This window comes from Telmatherina bonti (genome assembly GCF_933228915.1).
Source record: "Telmatherina bonti genome assembly, chromosome: 11".
Lineage (NCBI taxonomy): Eukaryota > Metazoa > Chordata > Actinopteri > Atheriniformes > Telmatherinidae > Telmatherina > Telmatherina bonti.
The window spans coordinates 33,668,176-33,694,269 of record NC_136629.1 but is presented as its reverse complement, the minus strand read 5'-3'; the positions used below and the strand labels follow the sequence as shown (position 1 = coordinate 33,694,269).

The 26,094-nt window shown below is 40.5% G+C and overlaps 1 protein-coding gene across 2 annotated transcripts in view; it reads left to right on the top strand.

The window, feature by feature from the left end:
• camk2g2 (calcium/calmodulin-dependent protein kinase (CaM kinase) II gamma 2) overlaps window positions 1–26,094 on the top strand; it is a 77,278-nt gene that overhangs the window by 38,265 nt on the left and 12,919 nt on the right. For both annotated transcript variants that reach the window (XM_079248932.1, XM_079248931.1), the window contains exons 4-14: window positions 2,826–2,880; window positions 3,550–3,615; window positions 7,857–7,929; window positions 13,023–13,125; window positions 15,742–15,825; window positions 16,054–16,148; window positions 18,434–18,556; window positions 18,677–18,760; window positions 18,840–18,882; window positions 19,611–19,670; window positions 22,091–22,128. In XM_079248932.1, the coding sequence (XP_079105058.1) occupies window positions 2,826–2,880; window positions 3,550–3,615; window positions 7,857–7,929; window positions 13,023–13,125; window positions 15,742–15,825; window positions 16,054–16,148; window positions 18,434–18,556; window positions 18,677–18,760; window positions 18,840–18,882; window positions 19,611–19,670; window positions 22,091–22,128 (824 nt within the window). The remainder of the gene's footprint in view (window positions 1–2,825; window positions 2,881–3,549; window positions 3,616–7,856; window positions 7,930–13,022; window positions 13,126–15,741; window positions 15,826–16,053; window positions 16,149–18,433; window positions 18,557–18,676; window positions 18,761–18,839; window positions 18,883–19,610; window positions 19,671–22,090; window positions 22,129–26,094) is intronic.

The following is a 26,094-nucleotide window of genomic DNA, read 5'->3' as shown; positions in this document are numbered from 1 at the left end:
TGAAATTGGCAAATTTAACAGATTTTCCTTTTCGACTTGTAAGGGATGCCAATGCCACTGTGTTGCAGGACAGAGCCAAAACAATGCTCACGTTTTTTTTTTTCCTTTTTTCCAGAGCTTCAACGCAGCTCTGTTTAGCTTGATCGCAACTCTCCAGTAAAATGATCACCAGTTACCTGATCTGGTCTGTTGTGGTACATTTGCATGCAGCTGGTCAGCAGCCAGTCAGCTGAACTCAAACAGACCTTCAGTCAGCTGCTGGTACTACTGTGTTTACATTCTGTACTTGGTGTGTGAGATTTCTTTCCTCTGATTACTGCTAGGTTATATTACCTTTATATGTTAGATGGCACTAACAGAGATCATCCTCTGCAGATAAACATGTGCACACACACACACGCAGTGACGGCAAGCCCCAGCTCTGAAGAGCCAAACTGCTTTGTTGCCTTTGTAGCTGTAAACTCTCAGGTTGATGGAGGAATCATTCAGCATGTTAACGTCTTTAAGCATGATGAGTATGGCTTTCAGGACCATCACAGTGTGTGTGTGTGTGTGTGTGTGTGTGTGTGTGTGTGTGTGTGTGTGTGTGTGTGTGTGTGTGTGTGTGTGTGTGTGTGTGTGTGTGTGTGTGTGTGTGAGAGAGAGAGAGAGAGAGAGAGAGAGAGAGAGAGAGAGAGAGAGAGAGAGAGAGAGAGAGAGAGAGAGAGAGAGAGAGAGAGAGAGAGAGAGAGAGAGATCCAGACAAAAGACATCGGCTCTTTAAAAAGGAAGGAAATGACAAGGTATCTTTGAGGCCGGACTGCCTAATCTTATCATAGCATGCAGTTTCTGCATCCCACACACACAGACGAGGCAGGTTTTAGTAGGCTGTTTTCATCCCCCTTGATTTTTTTTTTTTTCTTCATCACCCACCTCTGTTCTTCTTTTCTCATCTTAATCTCATGGGGAGGCCTTGCCAGTTTCTTTTTACAAGATGATTTGTCCTTCTGCAGGAGTATAAGCAGCTTCACCCACCGTAACACTCACAAGTTTTAATCGGCTCATTCAGCGAGTTGGTTTCCGTCACAACCGTGTTGGATTCAAGAGCAGTTGGTTAAACATTCGCTTCTGGCAGCGAGTCATCCTGAGTTAATAATAATAATAATAATAAAAACCTGTCTGCATCTTATTTTGTATCCATCCCAATTGTGTGCTTTTATATGAAAAAGAATTGGTCCGTGTCATACTCGTTGCAAACCTGCAAACTGGCGCTCGGGCGTCATAAAGCTGCTGCTGCTTGCTTCAGTTTGTTGCAGGAAGCCTCTGCTTTACCCTGTTTGTGTTTGAACATCACAAACAAGGTGTTGCTTCTTGTTACCCTCACTGTGGAGATTATGCAGCTTGCTGTTAGTAGAAATGCTCAAAGTGCGTCACAAGACTGCATGAAACTGCACTTCCCCTCAGTTTAAATGGATTTCCTTCTGTTTTTTATACACAATAGGTTAAATATAAAAATGCAGGTTATGTCACTATAGACTGATGCAGCAGAAGCTGATTTCTTTGTTAAGCTTTGCTGCTCTCTCTACCCCCCCACCCCCACCTTCAGATTCCCTCTAAGCCAGCCAGCAAACCAAGTGAGCTGCTCACAACTTCTCCTCATTCTCGCTAACTCAGCAGCTTAGTTTGAGAATTTTTCTTTCTAAAAGCATTCAGAGTCAAATCGTGTGAATTTCTGGATGAAGCTGCTTCATGCAGAAGCAAAATGTCAGAACAGCCCGGTGAGAAGGACTATCCTTTCCTCCTGCACCCCTCAGACCACCACAAACGGCTGCAAAACGTTTTTTTTTGTTTGTTTGTTTTTACATTTAAACCCAGCCAGAATCAAAGCGCAGGCGATGTGTTGTGGTCGGTTGATGTGCAGTCTGTATTTCTATCATTAATACCATTATCCTGCTCAGTTTCCATAAGTTTTACCTTCCAGGCTCTGTAAAAGGATTTCTGTTGTTAGAACCTGAGAGATTTGCTCATCAGGAGCAGATGTTGGGCCATCTATCTTATTTATCTTTTTATTTAGAGACGATCAGCATGTCTTTGCAGCTGTTCATGTATAAACCAAGCAGTTGGTTTTAGGAGGGAAAAGAGCAGAAGAAAAGTGGTTAAGTTGAGGTGCAGGTTACAGATGCAACATGTTGCCAAGACAAACTGCATATCCTCTGAACACAGCTGCCTTTAAAATGCAAACTACAAGCATAAAGCAGATGGATTTGACATGTTTGGCTGGTATAGGTTACATTCCTCCAGCTGTAGAATATCAGCTTTAAAACTACATTGTTCTTGTATAAATCAATCACAGCCAAACACAGGTTCTCAGGAAAACGCTTTGAGGTCCGTCACATGGTTTGTAACCTTAATAAACGTCGTGGAAAGCTTCTAAAACTCTTCGATTTGCTTCTAAATGTTTCATGGATTTAGTCCGTAGTCTCAACATCTTTGCTCTCCAGATGTTTTTATAGATACTCAGTCATCCAACTGCATCACATCCATTTACCAAATGATTACGTTCTTGCAGCTGTTCTCCTCGTCTCGTCTTTTACAGCCTCCACAATGTCATTCTCAAGTAACAGAGTCATACAGTTGGTTTATGATTCTCATTAAAAGCACAATGAATCGTGTAAACACACTTTCTGCCCACAGAGAAACGTCTCTTTTCACTTTATCACAATTTGACAAGACAAGTTTTTTTTTTCCATTTTGAAGTTAACTTTCTTGAGGAGCATTGTCTTTTTTTTATTTTGTTTTTTTTTTTTTTTTTTATAACGGAAGGCTTTTTTTTTTCTGTTTCTTAGTACGACTCCATGACAGCATCTCAGAAGAAGGCTTTCATTATCTCGTCTTTGACCTGTAAGTAAATCACACACACACACACACACTCAGTCTACTATAATTAAGGCTCATTAAAATTATATATGCTGAAATGTTTAACATACAGAGTTTATGTCTGCAGAATTTTTCTCTGTCTGTCATCTCAGGTCTGCAAATAAAAAAGGTTGTCAATTGCTGCAGGCAAACATATAAAAAAGATGACCCTTTCTGCCATCTTTATATGGATTTTATGCAAGAAAATTATTTTTAGGAAGTTTCTTAAACTCTGTTGGAAACTTGTTTCTAATTTCAGCTGCAGCCACATGATTTAAGATGAATCCCCTTTCTGCACGTTTGTCTGCACCTCATGAAAGGTCATTACATTCATCAGTATGGATTGTGCTGAGAAGAAGTCTGCACATAATTGTTGGCGCCTTTAACGATGATTATACGAAGGGTTTTGCTCTAGCTTGCTGCTACTCGGTGCAGCAGAAATGCAAAGCTTGTACAGGCTTGTCTTATCAGCAACCAGTCAAGTAAAAGTGCTGGTCAGAACATGTAACACATCACAGGATGCAGCCGGGGCTAAGTTTATGGCTAAGCTGCTGAAAGGTGTTTTAATGTTATCTGTTACGTCTATGAATGTTATTTTCACAGGAAAAGAAAAAAACAGATGACTTTTTTTTTTTTTTTTGTACGTCTCTGCAGGGTCACTGGGGGAGAGCTGTTTGAGGACATTGTTGCCAGAGAGTACTACAGCGAGGCAGATGCCAGGTAACGTCTCACACTTTGTTTATTATCTCCGTCCAGGAGGTTTACCGGTATGTTTTAGCAGACGCTTATCTTTCTGTCTGTCTGTTTGTTTGCAAGTTCATGCAAAAACTACTCAGTGTATTTTTATGGGTTTTTTTTCCCCTGAAAATGGGTCCTGTTTTAGCTTAGATTGCATCAAAATCTGGGAGCAACCCGGGTCACTATGTTTTAAGGATTTGTTATTATTGTGAGAGAAGTCCATTTTCTGCCTGTTTGCATAAATGCAGTAAATGGTCAGGCCAAAGACTCTCAGGAAAAGTAGGGAATCTTTCATTTATTTATTTATTTTTTTTTTTTTTTTTTTAAAACAGCGCAAATAAACAAATTAAGATATAAACATGCAACAAACACCGTAATAAAGCCAAGACTCTGTGGATTTATTCTCAACGAACGTAGTAATCTAGTAGTGTATCCATATGAAATTAATGTAGGACTAGAACAAGCAGTATGGGTGGAAATGAGCTGCTTGGTAGAGCTCTAACAATTCTTTCAAGCTTTTTGTCATATAAATGGAGCTGTATGTAATTACTGGAAAGAGCTGTTATATTTAGTCCTTTCAGCACAAAGTGTTTGTGATTGTAAAGCGCGTCTTGCAAACCTCTTCACTCTGGAGGTCTGCAGGTTCAGGTGGAACATCCTGCCCTCTAGCTACCAGGAATAACTCAGTGGGACCAGAGGTTGACCCCTATGAAAGTTTAGATGATTCTCTTTGTTCATCATGTTGGTTCAAGCTGAACTAACCTTACACACAGTTGTGCAGTTTGAATTTTAGCAGCACAAATGTCCCGCTGAAGACAGGGTGGGTTTGTTTTTATTGCAAAAGGGGTTGCATTAAGTGCAGCACTTTTTAATTGTATTATGTTGGTATTATGTTAGTTTTCTTCACACGCTTTAGTCCAGGGGAGTCCAAGATTGTGGAGATCTATCCTGCAACCTTTTGATGCGTCCCTTCTCAAACACGCTTGTTACCGGGCCTCTGCAGGCCTGAATGGCAGGCGTGTTGGAGAAGGGATTCATCTACGAGCTGCAGGATAGTAGATCTCCAGGACCGTCTCTATGTTTAAACCAGAACTGTCCAAATTCAGTTCTTGAGGGCTGCTGTCCAGCAGATTTTTAATGTTTCTTGCTGCTGTATACCAGAATGAGATGAATGGGTCATAAGGTTTAGACAGTTTAAAACAGGCTGCTGCAGAGAGATATTTAAAACACCTAAAAACCTGCACGATTGTGTCCCTTGAAAGCTGGAGAGCTTTGCTTAAACAGACCTTCTTCAGTTTGCAGACATGATCGAAAGTGTTGGATGAAACAAGCTAATTATTAGCTTTTCCTTGCATGTGCGGAGTCTTACTGAAATATGTACGCTGCTAACTTGATGCTTTGAGGCTAATCTTTAGCAGTCGTGCTGCTGTGGTTGGTTATTTGCAAAATAAATTTGACACAAATCAACCAAACTACATAATCAATGACATCAGTGCCTTACCTCTGTGTAACATCTGCTTTGCACAAACACAATACAGCAGAGACACACCTGAAGTTTATGCTTCCCAGGTGAGCTAGAAGATAAGGAAATCATGCAAAGTGTGAGCGTAATGTTTCATCTTACAAGGTGTTCATGTAAATGCACTGTTGTTGCGTTACCATGGTGATGCTCTAGTCAGGCATAAAACCACAGCACAGAACCTGATTAACAGCAGATCAGACAGCAGATCGTAACACACAAAACACAGATGACTGACGGCAAAGGACAATATGAAATTAAACACTAACAGCTTGTTTTCTGTCGTGCAGAGACTTTACCTCCTTCATCAGTCACTACTTTTTAATGCATTTTACTTAAAACTATGCTGAAAAATATATAAAGTATATTTTACTTTTTTAAAATTCTTATTTTATTTAGTTTTCATAACATTTTATCCTATATCGTCTCATTGTGTATGCAGCTCTGAAGCCTTTCTCCCCTGCATTATCTCGCTGTTGTTGCTTGTCCCGTTGAACGCCTGCAGCTTTACTTTCTTTGCACATTTGCCAATAAAACCTCCACAATCTTAAATAAACCCTTCTAACTGATAGTAAGGCTTCCATAGAAACAAGAAATCAACTGTTTATTAAAATTGTTTAAACAATATTGCAGATATTGAGTATGTTGTTCATAGTTTTGAGTTCAAACACATGACATGTTGGTTGCAGATAATCTAAGTTCATTGTGTTTCTATAAGAAAGCAGAAAATGTTCTGCCATCAGATGGTTTTAATGTACTTTGTGCTTCAGTGGCAGAAATGGAACGACTGCCTGGCAGTACTGGACTCAGGCCTTTTAAATCTAATTTCATGAATAAATAAAGACAAAGCCATCTTTGTTTTGAAATTTTATTTTGAGTTTGCTGTCAGATGATGTTTTTTCCGTGCACTGCAACATGAACAGCTTCAGCCAAGATTTAATCCATGCTGTACAGATTACATGACATGCTGTGTATAAATGACTTGAATAACGTAATGCAAGATAAAAAAAAAAAAATCTAATATTCATCAGGAGATACATTAATATCTGAAATTTGAGTTCTGAATTTACTTTAGACTCTTTCTAACATGAGTTTGGTCACACAGTTCTGATCACAGCAGTTTATGACAATCACAGAGCTACTTGTTAACTCAGTGTTGCTGAGATTTTAATTTGGATTATTATAGAGGAGAGACAGAAATGAGACAATTCTACACCGGGATCTCAGTTTCAAGAAGAAAGGTGGACAAATTGTACATTTAACATAGAAAAAATTATAATTTTAATAAATTATTCCATTTCTGAAATTTTTGCCTTTATCAGAGCATGTAAAGTTGGTTTTTCAGCCTTTGCTTGTTTTAACACAAACTTTTATGTATTTAAGTCGATATATGTGGGATTGAACCTTCAAGCAGGATTTTTGAGTCGCTCAGCTGAGACGCATTTCTTAGAATTAGACAAAACTCCTCATGAACTGTTGCTGAAACTTGATAAATATCCCCCTCCCCCCTTCATCTTCAGAGGTAAACAACTAATGAAGATACATTTTTAAGCAGAATGAACAGCTTGTGTTGAAATGAGAAAGAACTTCATTAAGACGGAGTGATGTGCATTACGCTGGCTCTGAAATGATGGCAGCAGAAGACTGTAAGGGGCTTAGGTTGTCCATTAAAGTCTGTGTAGCGAACTGGGAGGAGAGAAGAGGAGATAATGCTGAATATAGTTCGGAGTCCATTTTTAGCCTAATTTGGACACAGAAAAGCCAAACTCTCTTCTGCTTCTGCCTCCTAAAATCTTTTTTGGTGCATTCTCCTGCTGCTGGCCCTGACTTCAACTTTGCTAATGTCAAGCTCAATTTTTGAGAGGAATAATATCATCTAACACCCCCCCCCCACCCCCCCCCCCCCCCCCCCCCACCCACCACACGTTCTGCCTGCTACACTTCCTTCCACACATTCAGTCTCTTGAAAATGTACTTTTTTTTTCCACACAGGCAGCAAGCGGTTGTTAACATCACATAAAAACTCCTCAATTATTGTGAGAAAGACGGAGGAGAAGCTTTCAGAAGCTCTTTCTACCAGCATGCTGGTGTTTTCCTGCTTCCTTCTGATGATGAATGTCTGTCTGCAGCTGACAAAAGGACGTTAGCATCCACTTAACACGACGCTTTGCAGAGCGTTGTGTTAATGTGTAGCTCACTTCGACATTGTCTTCTTCTGTCCTTTGTCTTTGAAAGGAGAGAAAAGCTCAGCAAGGTGATTCAGAATGACTGAGACCATGACATAAACTGCGTGGAACAGGTGTTATTGTTCATCCCCGAGCTGTTCATCTGAGTCGAGGCCAAGACTTTGAGTGTCCACAGTCTTTTGCAGCCATAAAGTCTGAAAGCGTAGACCGCTGCGGGTCGGTTACCGCCATGTTAGACTGTGTGTGAACAACATCTCTGTTCAGATCTGTCATCTTTTCTGTCTTTCCTCCTCCTTTATTCAGTCTTATTTTTGGATTTTAAAGTCCTTCATGTTTTATCTTTCAAGCCACACAAGTGGAAAGTAAAAACATCCATTAAAGTGCAAACAGAAGTCTAAGGATGATGGTGCATCGTGTTTATGTTTTTTAATATTTAAAAAAAAAAAAAAAGTTCAGTCTGTGATTGTCATGTAGATGTTGGCAGGGTGACAGATGTGTCTGTCTTCTCTGTATTTCAGCCACTGCATCAATCAGATCCTGGAGAGCATCAGTCACATCCACCAGCATGACATCGTCCACAGAGACCTGAAGGTGAGCCGTCATACCGCTGGGAAGAATAGGAGAGATTTCATGCTTCTAAATGCATTGAAATTGCATATGTACTGAATACTATTGTGTGATGAAGAATGAAAGATGTATGTTTAGACACACAACAGGTCTGAGCGTGCACACACACACACACACACACACACACACACACAGATGCGCAGACGTCATGCAGTGACGTTAAGACCAACTTATGGGGATGAGCGTCACCGCTCTCCTCACCGGCTTTCTCCACTCATTTCTCTGTTCCCATGCCATCTCTGTGTCTGCACCCCTCCTCTTTTCATCTGCCCCCCTCTTTCTTCTTCATCCCTCTATTCTGACCCCCCCCCCTTTCCTCTCTCCCCTCCTGCACTGCTGAGGACTGACGAAAGCAGACCAGCTGCTATTAATAGCAGGTCGGTGGGTGAAACGCCGGCCAGTGATGATTTACCTCGCAGCAGGGCTTATGCACCTCCAGCAGACAACATCACTCCCCAGCTTTGTAGGTTTTCATTTAAATCACAGTGTGCAGGAAAAAGAGGCTGTATTGATCTGGGACATAAACTGCAGCACCTTTTCTTTGTATGTCCAGGTTCTCACTCTGAGTTAAACTTCTAACAGTAAACAATCTGATCTATTACTTTTATGTGACGGTGCAAAATAATATCCTGAGGGTAAGTATACATACTGTACATAACTGGAAAATAATTGTTTTTGTATGAGTGGTGGTAATGCTCTTGAGTTACTTTCTATTGATTTTTATGCTCTGGATATTGATGTTGGCATGAAATGAACTTGGGGAGGGAAGAGTTTTAGGGAGACTGTAATGATGACAGGCTGTGGAGATAAATCTATTAGATTACTTGTTAATGCACAACTCTTTTCTTGTTGCTCCGCCACGTTGGTAATGCATCATTAATGTAATCAGCTTGTTTTTAAATGGTATACTGAAAAACAGAGGGGGGAAAATCAATATTGTTTTATTGAAGCTTTTAAAGTTAATTTATTTGTTGTTTGTAGTTTGAAGCTTTCTCTAACACAACACAGATCCCAAAAAAACATTAAAAACTGAACCGAATCTGAAAAAAATGCTGCTGAAATGATTGGCAAAGTATTTTAGATGAGCAGACTGACTAGATGGAAGGACTGGGTTTGAGTTTTTCACCCACTTTAAGCATCATAATGTATTATTAGGGCTGTGATGATATGCTTTTGTCCCGATTTGATTTGATTCCAATTTTTTGGATTTCAATTCGATTTAAACTGCGATTCTCACGATTCTTAAATATTGCTGATTTTTGTAGACTAAAAACAAATAAAAGATGTACACAACTTTTTTTGCTCGTCATTTTACTTCATTTCAGTTTGGAAAAAACAACACAGTAGCAGGACCATCAGGACAAGTAAAAAGATAAATAAAAACAATAAAAATGACAAAAATTTATATTGGATTTTTTGTTTTTGATTTTTTTTTCCCCCACAAAAAAAAATAATCAAATTTTAAAATGTGAAGCAAAAAAAACCGATATCAGATTTTTTTTTTTTTTTAAATTCGATTTCCCACACCTATTTATCACACTGAGTTTAAAATCATTTTATCAAAGTAATTTACTGTAAGTACACATTAAGATCTGATCACACTCAATATTAAGCCTACAGTTTAATGAAAAAAAAACAAAAAAAACCAAAAATAAAATAAATTATTGACAGGAAGGAAAATTTGTGGGAGGCTTTGACTTATTGACCTCCCACAAAACATTGGAGACAACCTTCACTGATCCTCCAAAACCTCCCCAGGCTCCCCATCCCACACCACCTCAAGTTCAAATCCTCCTGTTAACCCATGAAGTGCTCCACAAACAGGTTCCTTTCTACCTAAAAGACATGCTCCACCCCTACAACCCTTCATGTACCCTTTGTTACCACACATGCCAACCTCTTGATCATCCCCAGGACTCAACATCGAACCTGGGGGGGTGGAGTGCCTTTTCTGTTGGAACTCCCTCCCACAATACATCTAAGGCAACACAAATCCTGCTGCTCTAAATCCAAACTAAAACCTCACCTGTGTCATTATTGTTATATTCTGCATTTTATCTCTATGTATCTGCTTGTTGTCATTTTTTACCTGTTTTTACCCTGTCTTTTATTACGTAAAGCATCTTTGAGCTCTTAAAAAAGCACTATATAAATAAAATGTATGAATATTTTTATTATTACGTGGATGACGTGCAGAGTTTCAATCTGCAGCGTGGGTTTTATTCTGAGGCTTCTGAAACGCCTCGCTGGCAGTCCAGATCTTTCAGCCAGAATAACTCATATTCACTGCCACATAAAACATTTAAGTCATGTGACCTGGTTGTTTGTAAATTACATCCATAAGAAGAAACAGCTTGGTGGATCTTTTGGGAGATGCAACATATTTATACAGGAGTTAAAGTTTAACGTTTCATCACAGTGCCAAAGTGCTGCTGCGATGTGAAACATGAAAGTTAAAAAAAATCTGTTTAACCTTGAATTTGAAATAGAGCCTCTAAAATCTATTGATGATGATAAAATAGTCAAACAAATCCCTCCATTTTAGCTTTGTATACAGTTTATTCCAATTCCAACTCTATTTATTTATTCAGTACTTTGCCATTTTCACCATAAACGGTGAAATCGTTTGTTGACTCATCAACACTGAGATGAAGCAGGTCACAAACTTGATGAACGCATCATATCTGGTGGCTAATTGAAGAAAAAGCTGGCAAATAATGTGGAGGTAAATACTGGATCTTTACTTTGTATAAACACATTTGTTTGTAAAAGTGAAATGCAGGAATAATAAATGCTTTTTTAACAATTTCCCATTTTTTTCTTTCCAAACGTGCTAAATTTTCCGACTCCCAGGTGACAAAAAAAACAGCTTTTAAGTTGATTTTTGGTGGATTAATTCATCACTAAACTAAATAAAAAAAAGGGGGAAGGGAGTGCGTGATAAAAATCCATTTGTTCATTTATGAATTGATTCTTTCATTTTGGAGAGCATCCAGAGATGCTGCTTCAGGAGGAAGCTGCTGAAAGCATCATCCATGCTGGAGTCATGAAAACACTGAACAAGCACGCAAAGTGCGCCGTGGAGAATTCTGACCTCACACGCACACACATCATATTTCTGCCTCCCTGTCATCTTGGGAGGGCCACTCCGAGGGGGGAAAACAAGAAAATTGGAGAGAAAGAGTTGAGTGCTGTCGGCTGGTGGCAGACAGGGTTGCCATGGTAACAGGAGGGTGAGCTCACCCGGCTGCTGCAGCGCCAGCATAGGGACTCATTATGCCACCTTCCATAAATCTCTCTCTGTCTGTCTGTAGCTTTCACCCCCCAATTCTTTTCCTATTTTTTAAAAAAATTATTTCATTTTCTATTGTTTGAACTCCTTCACTTTTCTTCATGGGGGGGGGGGGGCGAGGAGGAATGTATAGCCACAGTAAAGGGCAGATGCTGACATAGGAAAAGAAAAAGACTAAAGACACTCATTCCAAGTGATTGATATTTATCCATCTGACTGCATGTGAAGCTGTGAAGACGGCTATCTGCCTGTAAGACCCCTGTTTCTGACGTCATCTTGCTTTTATCAGAGACCCTCTGCATTTATATATATCCTTGTTTGGAGACACAGACACCTCAAGTGCTTATGATGGTGTTCTCCATTTATCACAAGCATTTCATGAAAAGTAATAAGTTAGCGGTAGCTAGAGATTTGCATGCTGTCCATCGACCGAATCGTGGTCCATGTGGTTTTGTGACGGTCGAGTTCAGACAGCAGGAAGCGGGCAGTTGGACGACCTTTCGTCTTCTGAATCGGATTATGATTCATAATCCTGACCGATATGTTTCTCGTGTGGCTAACAAACTAGAACCCTAACCCTGGTTTTGGGAGCCATGTTTAATCACGCCAAATAATTCAGTCCAACATGTCTGTCAGGGGTGTCCGGTTGGTCTTCGAGGGTCACCGTCCTGCAGGTTTAGCATGTGTCACTGCTTCAACACACCCGATCCAAATCAGATGAATCCAACAATCTCTAAAGTTCTGCAAAATGACTCATAAGTTTGAGTCAGGTGTGTTGGAACAGGGATACACTGAAAACATGCAGGATTGTGGCCCAAGATGGACACCCCAGATTAATTACTGTAGACTCACATGGGTGTAAACGCTCTAAAGTCCACATTTCTGCATCTTTTATCAAGCAGTAAAGCGTAATTACACTTTAATACAGCCAAGCTGCTTTTACTCACCATTTACTGTTGCTTTTATCAGATGAATTAATCCACCAGAAACAGTCTGAATAGCCGTAAGATTACAGGTCAACTTGGGGGAAAAAAAATTCTATATCTTATCCATGTCGACTGCAACATGTGGTTCAGTTAAATGGCCTGCCAAAGCTTAACATCACAGGTAATTTTGCCACAGTTACTGTTTATCATCTTCATCACATAAAAACACTTTATGAGACTTGATAACCTGATATTTTGCATTTATCATGCAGAACATTCAAATTCTGTTAAATGAAACGAGAAAGAATTTTCCCTTTGAAGAAAGGTCGGATGGCGGCTGATTTACTAAAATCTAAAGAAAAAATCTTTAAAAAGTTGATCTGGAGCAGCTGTAGAGCTGCACGCAGCAATGATTGGACAATTTCATCTGTTTTCTCTCTCTCACGTCATTGTTAGGTGAGAAAAACCGATGTAAGGCGTGGAAAAAAAAAATAAAAAGATTAATCTTGGCGTTTTAAATGACGCTGATCAGAAGCATGTGGTTAAGATGTGTCAAATGCTGTGACAGCTGAATGAAATGGTCTTTCCTCTGAGGAATACGACCCGAACACATCAAGCCTCATCATGCAGACAGACGAGACATTTCTTAAAGGAAGGAACATGATTATGTCATTCGCCTTAAACTTCAGTTGTTGCTCATTACAGTTCCTTTTATGTAATGCAATATTTCTGTTTTGTACCATAGAAGTGGTGCCTTTTCTAACTTGTAGATGTGTGTGTTTTTGTCTGATTGGTGAAAGTTTTCAGGCTGCAGTTTGAATAAATTTTCTGCCTTGCAGCCAGAGAATCTGCTCCTGGCCAGTAAGATGAAGGGCGCTGCGGTGAAGCTTGCAGATTTTGGTTTAGCCATTGAGGTACAAGGGGACCAACAGGCATGGTTTGGTAAGAATGAAAACAGTTTCACACCTTGTACTCTGTGCTTCTTCATGTAGTTCCGCTCTGCATCATTAAAGCCATAAAGCAGCTGCTAAAGGTTGTATTTCAGCGAAAAGGTGATTAAAATCCAGGGTAATTTCTGCTTTTTAAACACTTGGTGTTTGCTAGAAATTATAATTGTAAACATATATTTGCCATTGTAAACAACCAAACAGCATTGTAGCAAACTTCTGTCCAGTAAAAACAAGATGAATTGGCAAAGTGACTTCACTGGAGCTTTGTCTGCCATGCAGGGGGAATACTGCTACCGTTTACATCTACACTTTCAGCTTTTTCATTAGTAAACTTGGTTAAAAATGTCTGAAAACACACTAAAGATTAATGTTCTTACAAAAAGTAAGTAAAGATTAATAAGTAAATACACATGATCCCAAAATAAAAAGCACAAAGTAGTAACTTCGATCCCTACAAGCTGCCGATGAAGCGTTTGTACTGGTTTTAATCTCAGACATCTGTGTTTGCCTTGTGTTTGGTGTAAGTTCCTACACCTGTCATGGATTTAAAAAGTTCTGATCATTAAATTTGCATGCAGCCAATTTACCAACAGATGGATAAAAACCTGCATGTGTACAAACTGTTAGCTGCAACTGCACCATCATACTGAAAATGTATTAAATATTTGTCATTCTGATTTTTCAAGTCAAATATAATATCTGTATAAATTAATTTCTGAAATATGAATAGATGATGGGATTTATGAAAGATAAATGTTTAGATATACAGGATTAAGTAATTCATTTGATACATCTAGTTTCAGAAAAACAGGCAGTAGAATATGAAAACACAGTGGAAGTACGTTTATTTATTTATTAAAAGGACAATAACGTACCAAAAAGCTTTACTGCACGGGGCTCAAAGTCCAGTCCTTGAGGGTCGCAATCCGGTGGGTTTTTGTTGTTTCCTCGGTTCAACTCCTGAATCAAATCAAATGGATCAAACAGCTTCTTGTAAACTCAGGTGTGCTGGACCAGGGAAACAAAAACCTGCTGGATTGCGGCCCTCGAGGAGACGCCTGCTTTACTGGATCTGATGGTAGTTCTACTTGTAAACTTCTACAAGGAATAAAGAGTCCTTCATGTTTTTATTATCAGCACTGGAACACATCGGAGCACAAAAAAACCATCACTATCTAGTCAAGGTGCTCCGTGACGTTGTCTGCACGTGGGAGTCTCATCCAGATCTGTTTCTGTTTCATTTAACATCCTGCAGTCAGTTAAATCTTCTATATGAACCATCTGGTCAACCTGTTCACCTAGCCCAACATTTCCCAAACCGAGGAATCCAACCCCCATGGGGTCCAGAGATCATGTCTGGGATCACTGTAAAAATAAATATATATAGCCCTGAATTAACAAATAAATATGGGATATTTATTATGGCTGTCAGAATGAACATGTTGATACAGAGTTCAGTAACGAGGTTATTACTTATAAGATATTTGTACAAACGTCAAAGTACGTTGTCCTCGAGCTTGTGGCGGAAAATGTTTGGGAATTGTCCGCAACTTTAATGCTTGATCTTTATGTAAATCTTTATATCCAAACAAGCGGCAATCTCTGGCGGTGAATAGTGAAGCTTATGCGGAAGTGCATAAAACTGCAGTTTCCCCCCTCATCCACTAGGGGCTCCAAAATAGAGCAAATCCCCATAGACTCCCATGTTAAAAAGACCAACTTCACAGCAGAAATAAACAGCCTGGTACAAAAAACATTTTAGGTTTAATAGGTCAGGTTTACCTTCATGACAACTGTGAGGGGAAGGAATTTTTCTCTATCTCGCCCGTTTAAAAGTAATTTAATCTCGAAGTTCGGCATATTTAGGGGCGTGTCCTTTTGATTGACAGGTACCCGATCTCCTGCTTCAAGTAAGAAGAACGTAGAACAACCGTGGTTTTTAGCCGGTTAACAACGTGACTTAGCTTTAACCTGCTTACCTTCGTTAGCTGGTTATCTCCTGTTATCTCCGGGTTAGCTTTTAGCTACAGGCAGCTCTGAGTTCGCTTGATGTCAATCATCCACCATGACGCTCACAGCCCCCCTCTCAGCTCCACCTCTTTGCCCATATTTGTATTTTCTGGGCGAGACAACATGCATGCTCCTACTAAGATGTCGATGGTAGGAACCGCCCACCGAGCTTCAATTCAGCTCTTCAGAAACCTACGGCTGACGTCACGGAGGCTCCGTCCATCTTTTTATATACAGTCTATGGATCCAAACCACAAGCAGCTTAAAGCGTGTCGCCTGGAAAAGTTCTGTTTATCACTGTACTGCCTCCAGGACAGTAAATTTAGGATGAAAATCCCAATGTAAAAATAAAAACTCTTGTCTGAAATTGCAAGCAATGCAAAGATGGAAAAAGATGGCGACCACTGCTTCCCTGAGCAGACGGAGCAGTCACTTCACCAACATGGCGGATCAGTCTCACACTTTTATGTGGTGACGTCTGACCCCATTCTCTGAATGAGGAGAGACGTTTAGATCAATGTGCAGTTATATCTTCATGCTGTTTTACTGTCACAGCGTTGTGAACAACAGTTTGTATCTCATATCTGTTTTCTGGCAGGATTTGCTGGAACTCCAGGATATTTGTCCCCAGAGGTGTTGAGAAAGGATCCGTACGGCAAGCCGGTGGACATATGGGCATGTGGTCAGTTCCACAGCATCCCACTCATATCAGACTCATTCCCATAAATATCATGTCCACCTGTTTAATTTAGTCATTCATATTTTCTGTTTCTTGTACGATGGTGTTATGAATTTTAAATCCAGGTCACTTTTGGAGGGGTTTACATCCATGTGTGTGTGCTTGTTGGTGTTTGACCTTTTATGTGCAAATCTATTTGTTTATTGTGTTGATTTTGTGTGTGTCTGTCAGGTGTGATCCTGTACATCCTGCTGGTGGGTTACCCTCCCTTCTGGGATGAAGATCAACACAAACTGTACCAACAAATCAAAGCTGGTGCATACGATGTGAGTAATTAATTCTCATGTTTTCCTCTTGCTGTACCTTCCTTTTACTCTGTACATGTGAGCTTTGTGTGTGTGTGCGCGCTGCAGCTTTAAGCAGTCATGTGGAACGTGACGTTATGCCTCCCAGGGGTCACATTCTTGACCTCTAAAAGCCAGCGTAGCATTGTTGGTAGACAGAAGGTGTCCCTGTGAGTGTGAGCTCATTTTCTGTTGACCTTTGCTGGAGACGACACCAGATACAGGTTTGAGCTGTCGCTGCAAATTTGGAACGCAGCAGCATCGATAAGCCAGTGGTGGAAGTAACACAACCTGCACAGATGTGTTCCAAAAGTCTTTTTTTTCCCACAAGAAGATACTGAATGTTGTTGTATGAAAACAAGAGTTAAGCCTGCATATCTACCCGATGTGCGACGGTTAGTGGCCTCCAGGCTCCGCCGTCTATCCTGTCTGCCACAGTAAGCTTTGCATGTGACCGGGCGAGTGCTGCGAGGTTGCCTGCAGTCAGACAATCCTCTAAAACCTCTCTCCCTGACAACTACACTAGCAGCCTGCACTGAGGCCTCATCAGACTGGAGGTCGATGTCCCTGTCCCATGACTCCAGGTCCCAGTCTTCCCCTCTGAACCCTATATCAACCCTGTGTCATGGTTTTGCCCTGCAGCACAGAGGTCTGCAGTTACGGGTACACAGTTCATTAAATTAATGACAAAGCTTAAACAGTGAGTACAGCTTTGCTGCTGCTGTCCATTACAGACATTAATTAGGCACATTTTATGTGTTTTATAGATGTCCTTATAGAAAGGATCTGGTTGTCCGGTTGGTTGACCAACCAACTGGACGTAGTGATCATGGATAAGCAGCAGAGGAAAGCTGTAGTGATCAATGTATCCATCCCCAGTGATGGAAATATCAGGAAAAAGGAGCATGAGAAACTGTAGAAGTACCAAGACCTCAAGGAAGAACTGGAGAAGACCTGGAGGGTGAAAGCAACAGTAGTACCCATAGTGATCGGAGCACTGGGGGGCCGTGTGCCCCACACTGGAGAAGTGGCTCCAACAGATACCTGGTGAAACATCAGACATCTCAGTCCAGAAAAGACAGTCATAGGAACAGCTAAGATACAGCGTAGGACCCTCAATACTGCAGTAAATCACCTAACCATGTTGTAAACAATAGAGCCTTGGTGGTGAAACAAGACATTTTCTATCGTCCAGATGATCTATATTGTGATATTGCCCAGCCCTACCCTGTGATATATAATGCAATATAAAGAAATACAGGAATTATTTAACAGATTTAAATTATGCCACTCTTATGCCATCTTACTGACGACTGACCTGCGCTAATCTCACATCTTTTTGCGGATGTTCCAAGTACGGTTTTTTGCCTGTATTGTTGTTCCTGTTACCTTTTTTTTTTTTTGCTTGCTCTTATTGTGCTTGGTTCTGAGTCCATGTTTTGCGGTATAATGTGCAAACATGAATTGTGTTTTACCATAAAGATTTGTTTATTTCTATTGGAAATGAACAACCCGGTGTGTCAGGTCCACTTAAAATTGAACTTCAAGTTCATCTGCCTCCAACATTGCAGGAAGTGCGATGTGACTGTTGCACACATGTACATTGCAATGCCCATGCTTAAGTGATCCATTGTGCAGCTTTGTTTTCCTATCTTGTGTTTTTAAATCTCTCTTCTGTGGTCAAAAATCCTCTCAACAATCCATTTGCAGAATGTTGCCACCAGTTATGTTGAATGGATGTGAAAAAAAAGCATGATGGTGGGTGTGTAAAGGATGTTTTATCATGAAAACTGACTCCTGCTCGGCTCAGCTGGTCTGTGTCTGGAGAGTCTCGACATTATAGTGGCATTAGCGGCACCAGATGGTAGATAAAGCCAACCATGCAAATTGGATCAAACTTTTTTTGTTTATAGTTTGGAGACATTTATGTGACCCACAGTCTGCTTTGGGTGTGTGATGTTCATGTCATTATGTTGTTCTCAAAATAATAACAGATAAGATAGCACACTCTCTCTACTTACTGTGTCCCACAGTTTTGTGTCTGTATTTGATTTTATTTATTTATTGTTTGCTATTGTAGTTGTTGTTTTATTGTGCAGTGACCGTGAGTGACCTGAAAAGTGCTTTTTAAATAAAATGCTTTCTTATTATTATGAGTATGACTTGTGAGATTAATCATACTCCATAGATAAAGGTTTAGTAGAGTCCCTGTTCTCTCAGTAACGCAAGTACAATCTTCATATGTCACCATCTCTGTCTTGTTTTAGTTCCCGTCTCCAGAGTGGGACACAGTGACCCCTGAGGCCAAGAACCTGATCAATCAGATGTTAACAATTAACCCTGCCAAAAGAATCACTGCTGACCAGGCCCTCAAGCATCCCTGGGTCTGCGTAAGTCCCACTCACACATTCTGGATGTAAAACACACTGCTGTAGCTGGCTGTAAATGTGAGTTGTAGTTGGATTCTTATCTGCGTTGAGTTGGTGACTCTGCTTCTGTTCTGCTTGCAGCAACGCTCCACTGTGGCCTCCATGATGCATCGTCAAGAGACGGTGGAGTGTCTGCGCAAGTTCAACGCCCGGAGGAAACTCAAAGTGAGCGTGCTTCCAGCCAGATGCACTCACACAAGTTTGCATAACACATTTATAATGGTTATTTTTGTCCTGTCTCCAGGGAGCTATCCTCACTACAATGTTGGTGTCCAGGAATTTTTCAGGTGAGCTTCGCTGGTCAGTTAAAATTGTGTTCACTAAAAGGTCATCTTGTGAGTTCCTGCCATGTACACGGACACTTATTGAGTTTGTTCTGATACCGGACCTCCAGTGTGTAATGCGCCTCCTTTACTGGCGCGGTTTCTACTTCGCGCCTCAAGAGTTTGGCTTGGATTTCACCGTCGTAAGCAGTTTGATCGCTGAGAACTCAGAGGACTTTTGATTGAACATCCACTTTGTGGGCTGGATGATGGCCTAGACGGCTGCGTTAATGCTGTTGGCTCTGTGTTTACATGCTTTCATGTAAGGCAAGCAGCTACTCTGGATTAATGTCATCCACTTTGCACAAGTCAAGACGGATGTTGACTGAGAAAGCAGACGGGACACACCTGAATTTCTTTCCACATTACTGTCTGCTTTTTTTTTTTTTTTTTTATAAAGGCTCATTTGCTCACTAAATGGAGATAACATAGTTAACTCAAAGTGCAGGTATTTTTGCTTTACATATATAGTTTAGAGAGAGAAAAGAAAAAAAAAAAAAAAAGTCCGGCATCATAGAATATGTTGTCAAAGTAAAAAATCGGAAGTAAAACTCCTCTTTGGCACACACCTGACCCATGTGTAGTGTTGCAAAATTACCCGCTGAAAAAGAAACAAACAAAATCCTTTTAAGGCTTTAGTGAGGCTCTCGTCCCAGTTTGAGCACCAAACTGAATCCCTCTCTGTCCGATAGTGGGACGGCAGCATACCAGCCCTGCCGCTACCACCAGCACAGCCGCAATGGCACAGGAAGGTACGTTTGCGAGAGGAGGTGTTGGAGTCGAGCACCGCCAACTTTGTACTCAGGCTGTTGGCATGTGGCCTGGGCTGCTTGAACCCCCCTCCTTCCTTCCTCTTCCTCCTCCTCCTCCTCCTCCCCACCTGCTGCCTGCTGCCTGCACACTGATGAACCACTATTAAAATGGTCATCGTTGCACTGGGACATCACACACACCCACATAGAGATGGAAACTACAGATGAAGCTCAGCTCTTGACCTTTTCTTTGCTGCTTGTTGCTCTGATGAGCACACCTCCCCTCCAGGTCCGGCTACGAGATCCTGTGTGGAGTACAGCTGCACGTTTAACCGACACCCAGCATGACCCTCTGACCCCCCCCCCCCCCCCCCCCCCCCCCCCCCCTCCCGCAACAGCAGCTGCAACTCAGTAACGCTGCATTTACACATCTTTTTTGCGGATCGTTTATTTATTTGAAGTCCTGCAGCGTAGCCGTTTAAACCTTTTAGCAACACTCTGTTTTGCCTGCTTTAAAATGGTTTGTATCCACAGAGCTGATGCCCAGTCGATGCCTGCCTGTGCTCACTGCAACCTCCCCGCCGCATGGCTCCGGCAGCAACAGCCAGCCAAGCATGTGTCTAAGCATACAGTGCTGTACAGTTGGCATCCTGCATGGGAAGCTGGAAAAACCGATGCACATTGTGCAATGTTAACTATTTTTCTTTCTCCTCTCTCCTGCCTGCTTGACTGTTTTTGTGTGAATGGACTAAACCTAAATAAGAAATTAGGGGGGAAAAAAAACACCAGACATCAGTGTGCTTCAAACAAAGTGAGCATCAATCAGCATCAGAGACGGGAGGGAACGATGTGTGTTTCCCTAAAACTTACGCTGCTATAAAATCGTAAACAAATGACTCGCGTGTAATCTGTCATATTCATCCAGTTTATTTGTTTGAAGCACACTCAACCTTTTAAAGCTGAATCTCAGTCGCATTACAGCAACAGCTGCTTGCCTGAAGGTTGTTCATCCAGGAAACACTGGTTGACCTACAAGAGGATGCCTCAACGATTAGTTGTTGCTTCTTCCCCCCCCCTTTACATCCGAACTTTGTTCCTCAGATGGACTTTTTTTTTATTTGCAAACGGTCTAAAACTGAAAAAAAGAAGCTAGTTTTGAATGTGTAGTTGACAAACGTGCAGGTTTCCACTCAGTGTCATTACTGTTAGCAATTTATTCCTCTGCAGCTTTCAAGATGCTAACTTTGATGTGGATGCTGCATGCCAGACTTGTAGACAACATAAAGTCGCTGCATGGTCCCATGCAGCGACTTCTGAATGCGGTTAATCATCGGAGTGAAAGCATGACCTTTCCATCCTGCAGTTTTCACCTCTGTTGATGTTGAGATGCAGATATTAAAAACATCATTGTTTTCTTGCCTTCTTCATTGCCCTCCTTTCCTTCTTTATCTGTGGAAGGTAAGGGTGGATCATTGGAAGATGTAAAGACAAATATGAGTGTTAATAGCGTGTGTTCATTGCAAGCCTGTTTGCATGTGGATGATTTTTACTGTTGTGTGTTGGTGTCATTTCTGTATGTGTGAATTTCTTCATCATAACTGGTCTCTTACCAGGAACCAGATTAAAACTGGACATACTAATTTAAAAAAAAAAAAAAAAAAAAAAAAAAGAAGTCATATTAGTGCACATCATTTAGCTTGAATTGAACAGAAATAAACCAAATTTTCCAGTTTTAAAACAAGTTTTTTCTTTTTTTTTTTTTTTTTTAAATGAAATGATCTAATTCCAGTTGTAGCTCATCCATTTATCCATTAGCATATTCAGTCATGCATCCTTGTTCACTTCCTGAAAGCCCTCAGAAGGGAGGAAGATCTGCACATCAAACGCAGAGTCACGATCTGGATGTATTTTTGTGGAAGTCCTGCTGAGCTGTGCCGTGTATTTAATGACTCTGAGCTGAGACTGGTGTTGGGTTTTTTTGGGGGTAAATTGGACCCATTTTAAAGGTACTTACATAACAGATGTGCATAAAACAAACTATATTAAAAATTTGATCACATAAAAATGGAAACTTTTAATAGAATATCTAATATAAAAGTCTATAAGTAAACTAGAAAAGTATGCATATATATATATACATATATATATATAGAGAGAGAGAGAGAGAGAGAGAGAGAGAGAGAGAGAGAGAGAGAGAGAGAGAGAGAGAGAGAGAGAGAGAGAGAGAGAGAGAGAGAGAGAGAGAGAGAGAGATAATATATGTCCTAATTGTCATTAGGTTTGGGTTTTTGTCGCGTCGTCGTGCTTCGGTACCATTTAATCCACAGTTTTCTTCCTGTTGCTGTTTGATCAGTTGTGACGCTGCTGGAAGTTCTTCCTCTCAGACCCCATCCTCATCATCTTTTCTCACTTTTTTCCAGCTTGCAAATCCTTATTAAACAAGAAGGATGGTGTGAAGGTAAGCTGTGTGACCCGTGAGGGTTTCTGTTCGTCCTGATGACTCTTCCTATCTTCTGCTATCTCCCTGTCGGTCTGTCACCCTAACTAATCTCCAAGAACATGTATATCTGTAATACTGTGTGCAGAAAAGTGTGATTATTTTTGTGTTCTGGTGCTCCAGATTTAGAAACTGGAAGATTAGTTACAAATAAGATGAAAAATAAAGCAGGTGGTTGATGATAGTAATGAGTTAAAGGTTAAAGAAAGCAAAACAAAGAGGAAAAATAAAAAGTGCTGTTTTCTTTTTTTACTTGGATCTATTCTCTTTATATGAACAACCAGAGTCAGCGCATGCATGCAGTGAAGTGCCATGATCAGCAGGCCAAAACAAAATTCCCAGTAACGTAATAACTGAACCCCTCCCAACCAGAAAAAACTGCAGAACGACATATTTACCTGTCAGATGTGTGAAGCTTAACACCCTTTTTCTTCTGCAGCGTTCTTAGTATCCCTTTTGTCTTTTTTTTTGCTCGTGTCGAAGCTTCTGCAGCTCTTTTCTGTTTCTCTTGTAGGGATAAAACTGGCAGCTTGACTTTTTTTTTGCTGTTTTGATTAGCTCCTTGTCTTCCCGATGTTCCCTTATATTTTTTTCCTGCTCCTCTCCATTGCCGTCTGTCAGAAAAGGAAGTCCAGCTCGAGTGTTTGTTTGATGGTGAGATCGGCTGTCGTTTCCATTCAGTCTTCATTCTTTTCTCCTCTTCTTCGGTCTTCCTTCTCTCCCCTTTTTTTTTTTTTTTTAACATTTAAGCAGAGGTGCTTCAGGCGTTGTTCCAGCTTCATCCAGTGTCCTCTTCCCACCCTACCCATAGTGTCATCAAACCCATTTTCCCTCCCGACAAATAACATACAGTCACTTCCGTATCATCCTCCTCTGATCAGGTCTGTTCTCTTCATCCCTGTGCATCACTGGAGTGAAGTGACTTTAATTGCCACAAACATGGATTTACAACCATTTCCATCTTTTTAGTCATTGCATATTCATTATATCCTCATTAGCTTTCATTGAAGTGAATTGTTTTTCCCCTTTTCCTGCAAACAGAATGGCTGTCTTGGTCACCTGCAGATAATCTCCATCGGTGAACCAGATCAGGTGTAGATGCAGCGTATCAAACAGTGGAATACTTATGCATTTGTACATGTATTTTTCTTGTCATGAATTTAATGAAATCATTTTTTTTTTTGTTTAATTTCAGTGTTTTTTTTTTTTTTTGTTTTTTTTTAGATAGATGCTTTTCTAATACTTTTTTTCTTTAAACTGAGAATTTTTAAAGAAAATTTTCCCCTTTTTTCCTTTTTTTTCTTCTTTCCCATATAATACTTTTTATCAAAAGCTCTATAAATGCAGCATTGCTCTAAAGCTGACGCGTCCAGATGTGTACATGATGCACATGTTTTACTGCTGAGGTCAAACATGTTCTGCACTTCTTGCTTGTATAAACACAAGCTAAAGAGACAGGACTTGTGTGATGGATGCATTCAAAGTAAATTATTAAATATAAGCAATAAAATGCATCCCTCAGCTGGCGGACACGTTTTGGCCCAGTGGGACTGACACCCTGCGCTTCATATTGGGCATGAATGAACCTCAAGTGGCCAATTTTTCCAACTTAAACTGGTAGAAATCCACTAAAAGCTGTTTATGCTCTAAACCTCAAGCTCCAGTCCTCCAGGGCCGGTATCCTGCAGGGTTTTGTTGTCTCCATGCTCCAACACACCTGACTGAAATTCATAAATAGGTTGACAAGACGCTGCTGGATCCATTTGATTATAATCAGGTGTGCTGGTGCAGGAAAACAACAAAAACCCGCCGGATACTCGAGGACTGGAGTTTGACATCCCTGTTCTAAACTGTTAGGGAAAAAAAGAAGACGATGGCTGACTGAAGTTGAGAAATTTAAATCACTTCTCTAAACTTCCTGAAGTCAAAAGATTTGAAAAGTTTCACTTTGATTCCTGAATCCCAGTAAAAGATGGAAGTCTCGCTTGTTTTCTTTCAGTCAGGTGATGTTTTACGAGTTTATTTATCACACGTTGTATGAAAGCAGCTGAAACCCTCCAGCGCTTTGCTTTCAACCTTTTATTGATGTAGCATACTCAACCTCACCTTCAAGCGTCCTGTGGGAATATTTGCATTTTCCCTCCACCAGTTAGCCGGAGGCTGAAGAGAAAGTCCAGCTCTAACGGTGTTTTCTTGTTTACAACACACATTCCAGATGAATGTGCAGCTACACCTCTGTTACGCAGCTGAAATCTGGCTTTCAGGCTCCAACAAAACAGCATAATAATTGGAAAGTAATATAAAATGTAATCATCACTGTGGTGAGTTAAGCTCCTGTAATGCAGCCAGTATTTGTTACAGCCTCGCTGGTTTGTTTTCATGGCAGTGCAGGCAGTGAATCTGACACTGGTCTAATTTGTGTGATGAAAAGTTATATTTAATATATGTAGAAGAGCTAAATGGTAAATTAATCATGCAAGAGCCATTCTTGTGCTTCTATTCCAACCTTATAGTGCAGCGTGCAGGTGGTCTCCATGAACGAGCCAGTTCTCATAATAAATGGCATCTCTGCATCAGTGTTCTGTACTGTGTAGGTGACCGTGAGTTTTTTTTTTTTTTACCGCTGATAAAGTTGGTTTGTTTTGCCTTTTTTGTATTTTGCCAATGCAGGCTGGACAAACCGCGAACACACAGAGTTCAGTTTCCATGAGCTAACAGGAAACTTGTTTTCCTGCCTGGTTGCTGGAAGTGCAGGTGAAAAGACGGACGTCACCGTTGCTTCCGTAGCGACAAACACAACCGTGTGTTTTTCTCCTTTTAGATTCCATTTAATGGTGTTTCATTTGTGACGTAGAAAGCTGGAATCGAGTGAGATTGAAGCAGATGGTTTAGTCAGGCAGCAGCTTCTCCTGTACGTGTCCCTATCAGGCAGGACAGTTTAAGAGACTAAAATGAACAAACTGGGAGCTGAGATGCAGCCTGACAGATGCAGGATCTGTGTTCTCTAAGAGTTGTCTTCTAATTAGATAGTTTGTCTTTAATTTAGCTTGGCTTTGCTGTAAGGCGCCTGACATGACAGTTAATCCAGCAGCTGATCGTTGTGCTTCATGCTCACGTTTTTAATACTAATATAGAATAAAATCCAAGCAGTTTGCAGTTTTCTTTCACTCTTATAAGATGGGAAACTAATGCTGTGCTAACAATGTTAGCACTGGTTCGCTAATGTTGCTAATGCATTGACACACTAGCCCAGTTGTCTGCTGGTTCATCTCCCACTACTGAGACATTTCTGAATGAGGGCTGATGATCCCCCTCAACCTGGTCCTTTCTTCTCTTTTTGTTGCTCGGACTCATAGCTCAGTAGTCAGTAGTTCTCCTCCACGCTGCATTTCTACCAAACAGTTTATTAGGATGTACAAAAGTGTTTGTAGAACAGCTCTAAATATATATTTTAAAAACTTAGCTGCTTGTTCCTACACCTTATCATCAGGATTTCTATCTTTAATTAGTCTTTCTGTTTTTTCATACTTTATTCATCACAGTCACATGTTTGAATTGAGTTATTAGAAATCTGCTGCAGGAATCAGCAGGGTTTGTTCTGTAGTGGGATTCAGATGACTGAAGCAGGTGCAGTAATGCTAACATATTGTTATGAGCGAACCAGGAGTAAGAATTGTGTGCTAGTCTTGGAGAGTAAAACACAGCATGCATGCATGTTTGCAAACGCACAGCTCTCCACGGTTAGATTAAAGGCCTAAATCAAGGCCTTTCACTGCATGCACAGATCTGAACTGGTAACCATTTTTTAGCTTTTTAATCTTATTTATTTATTTTATTTTTTTTTTTGCTAGCTTAAATATTTTTATTTCTGTCACCAGATTGCTTTCAGTACAAACCTGTAAAAGATTTTTTTTTTTTTTTTTACCA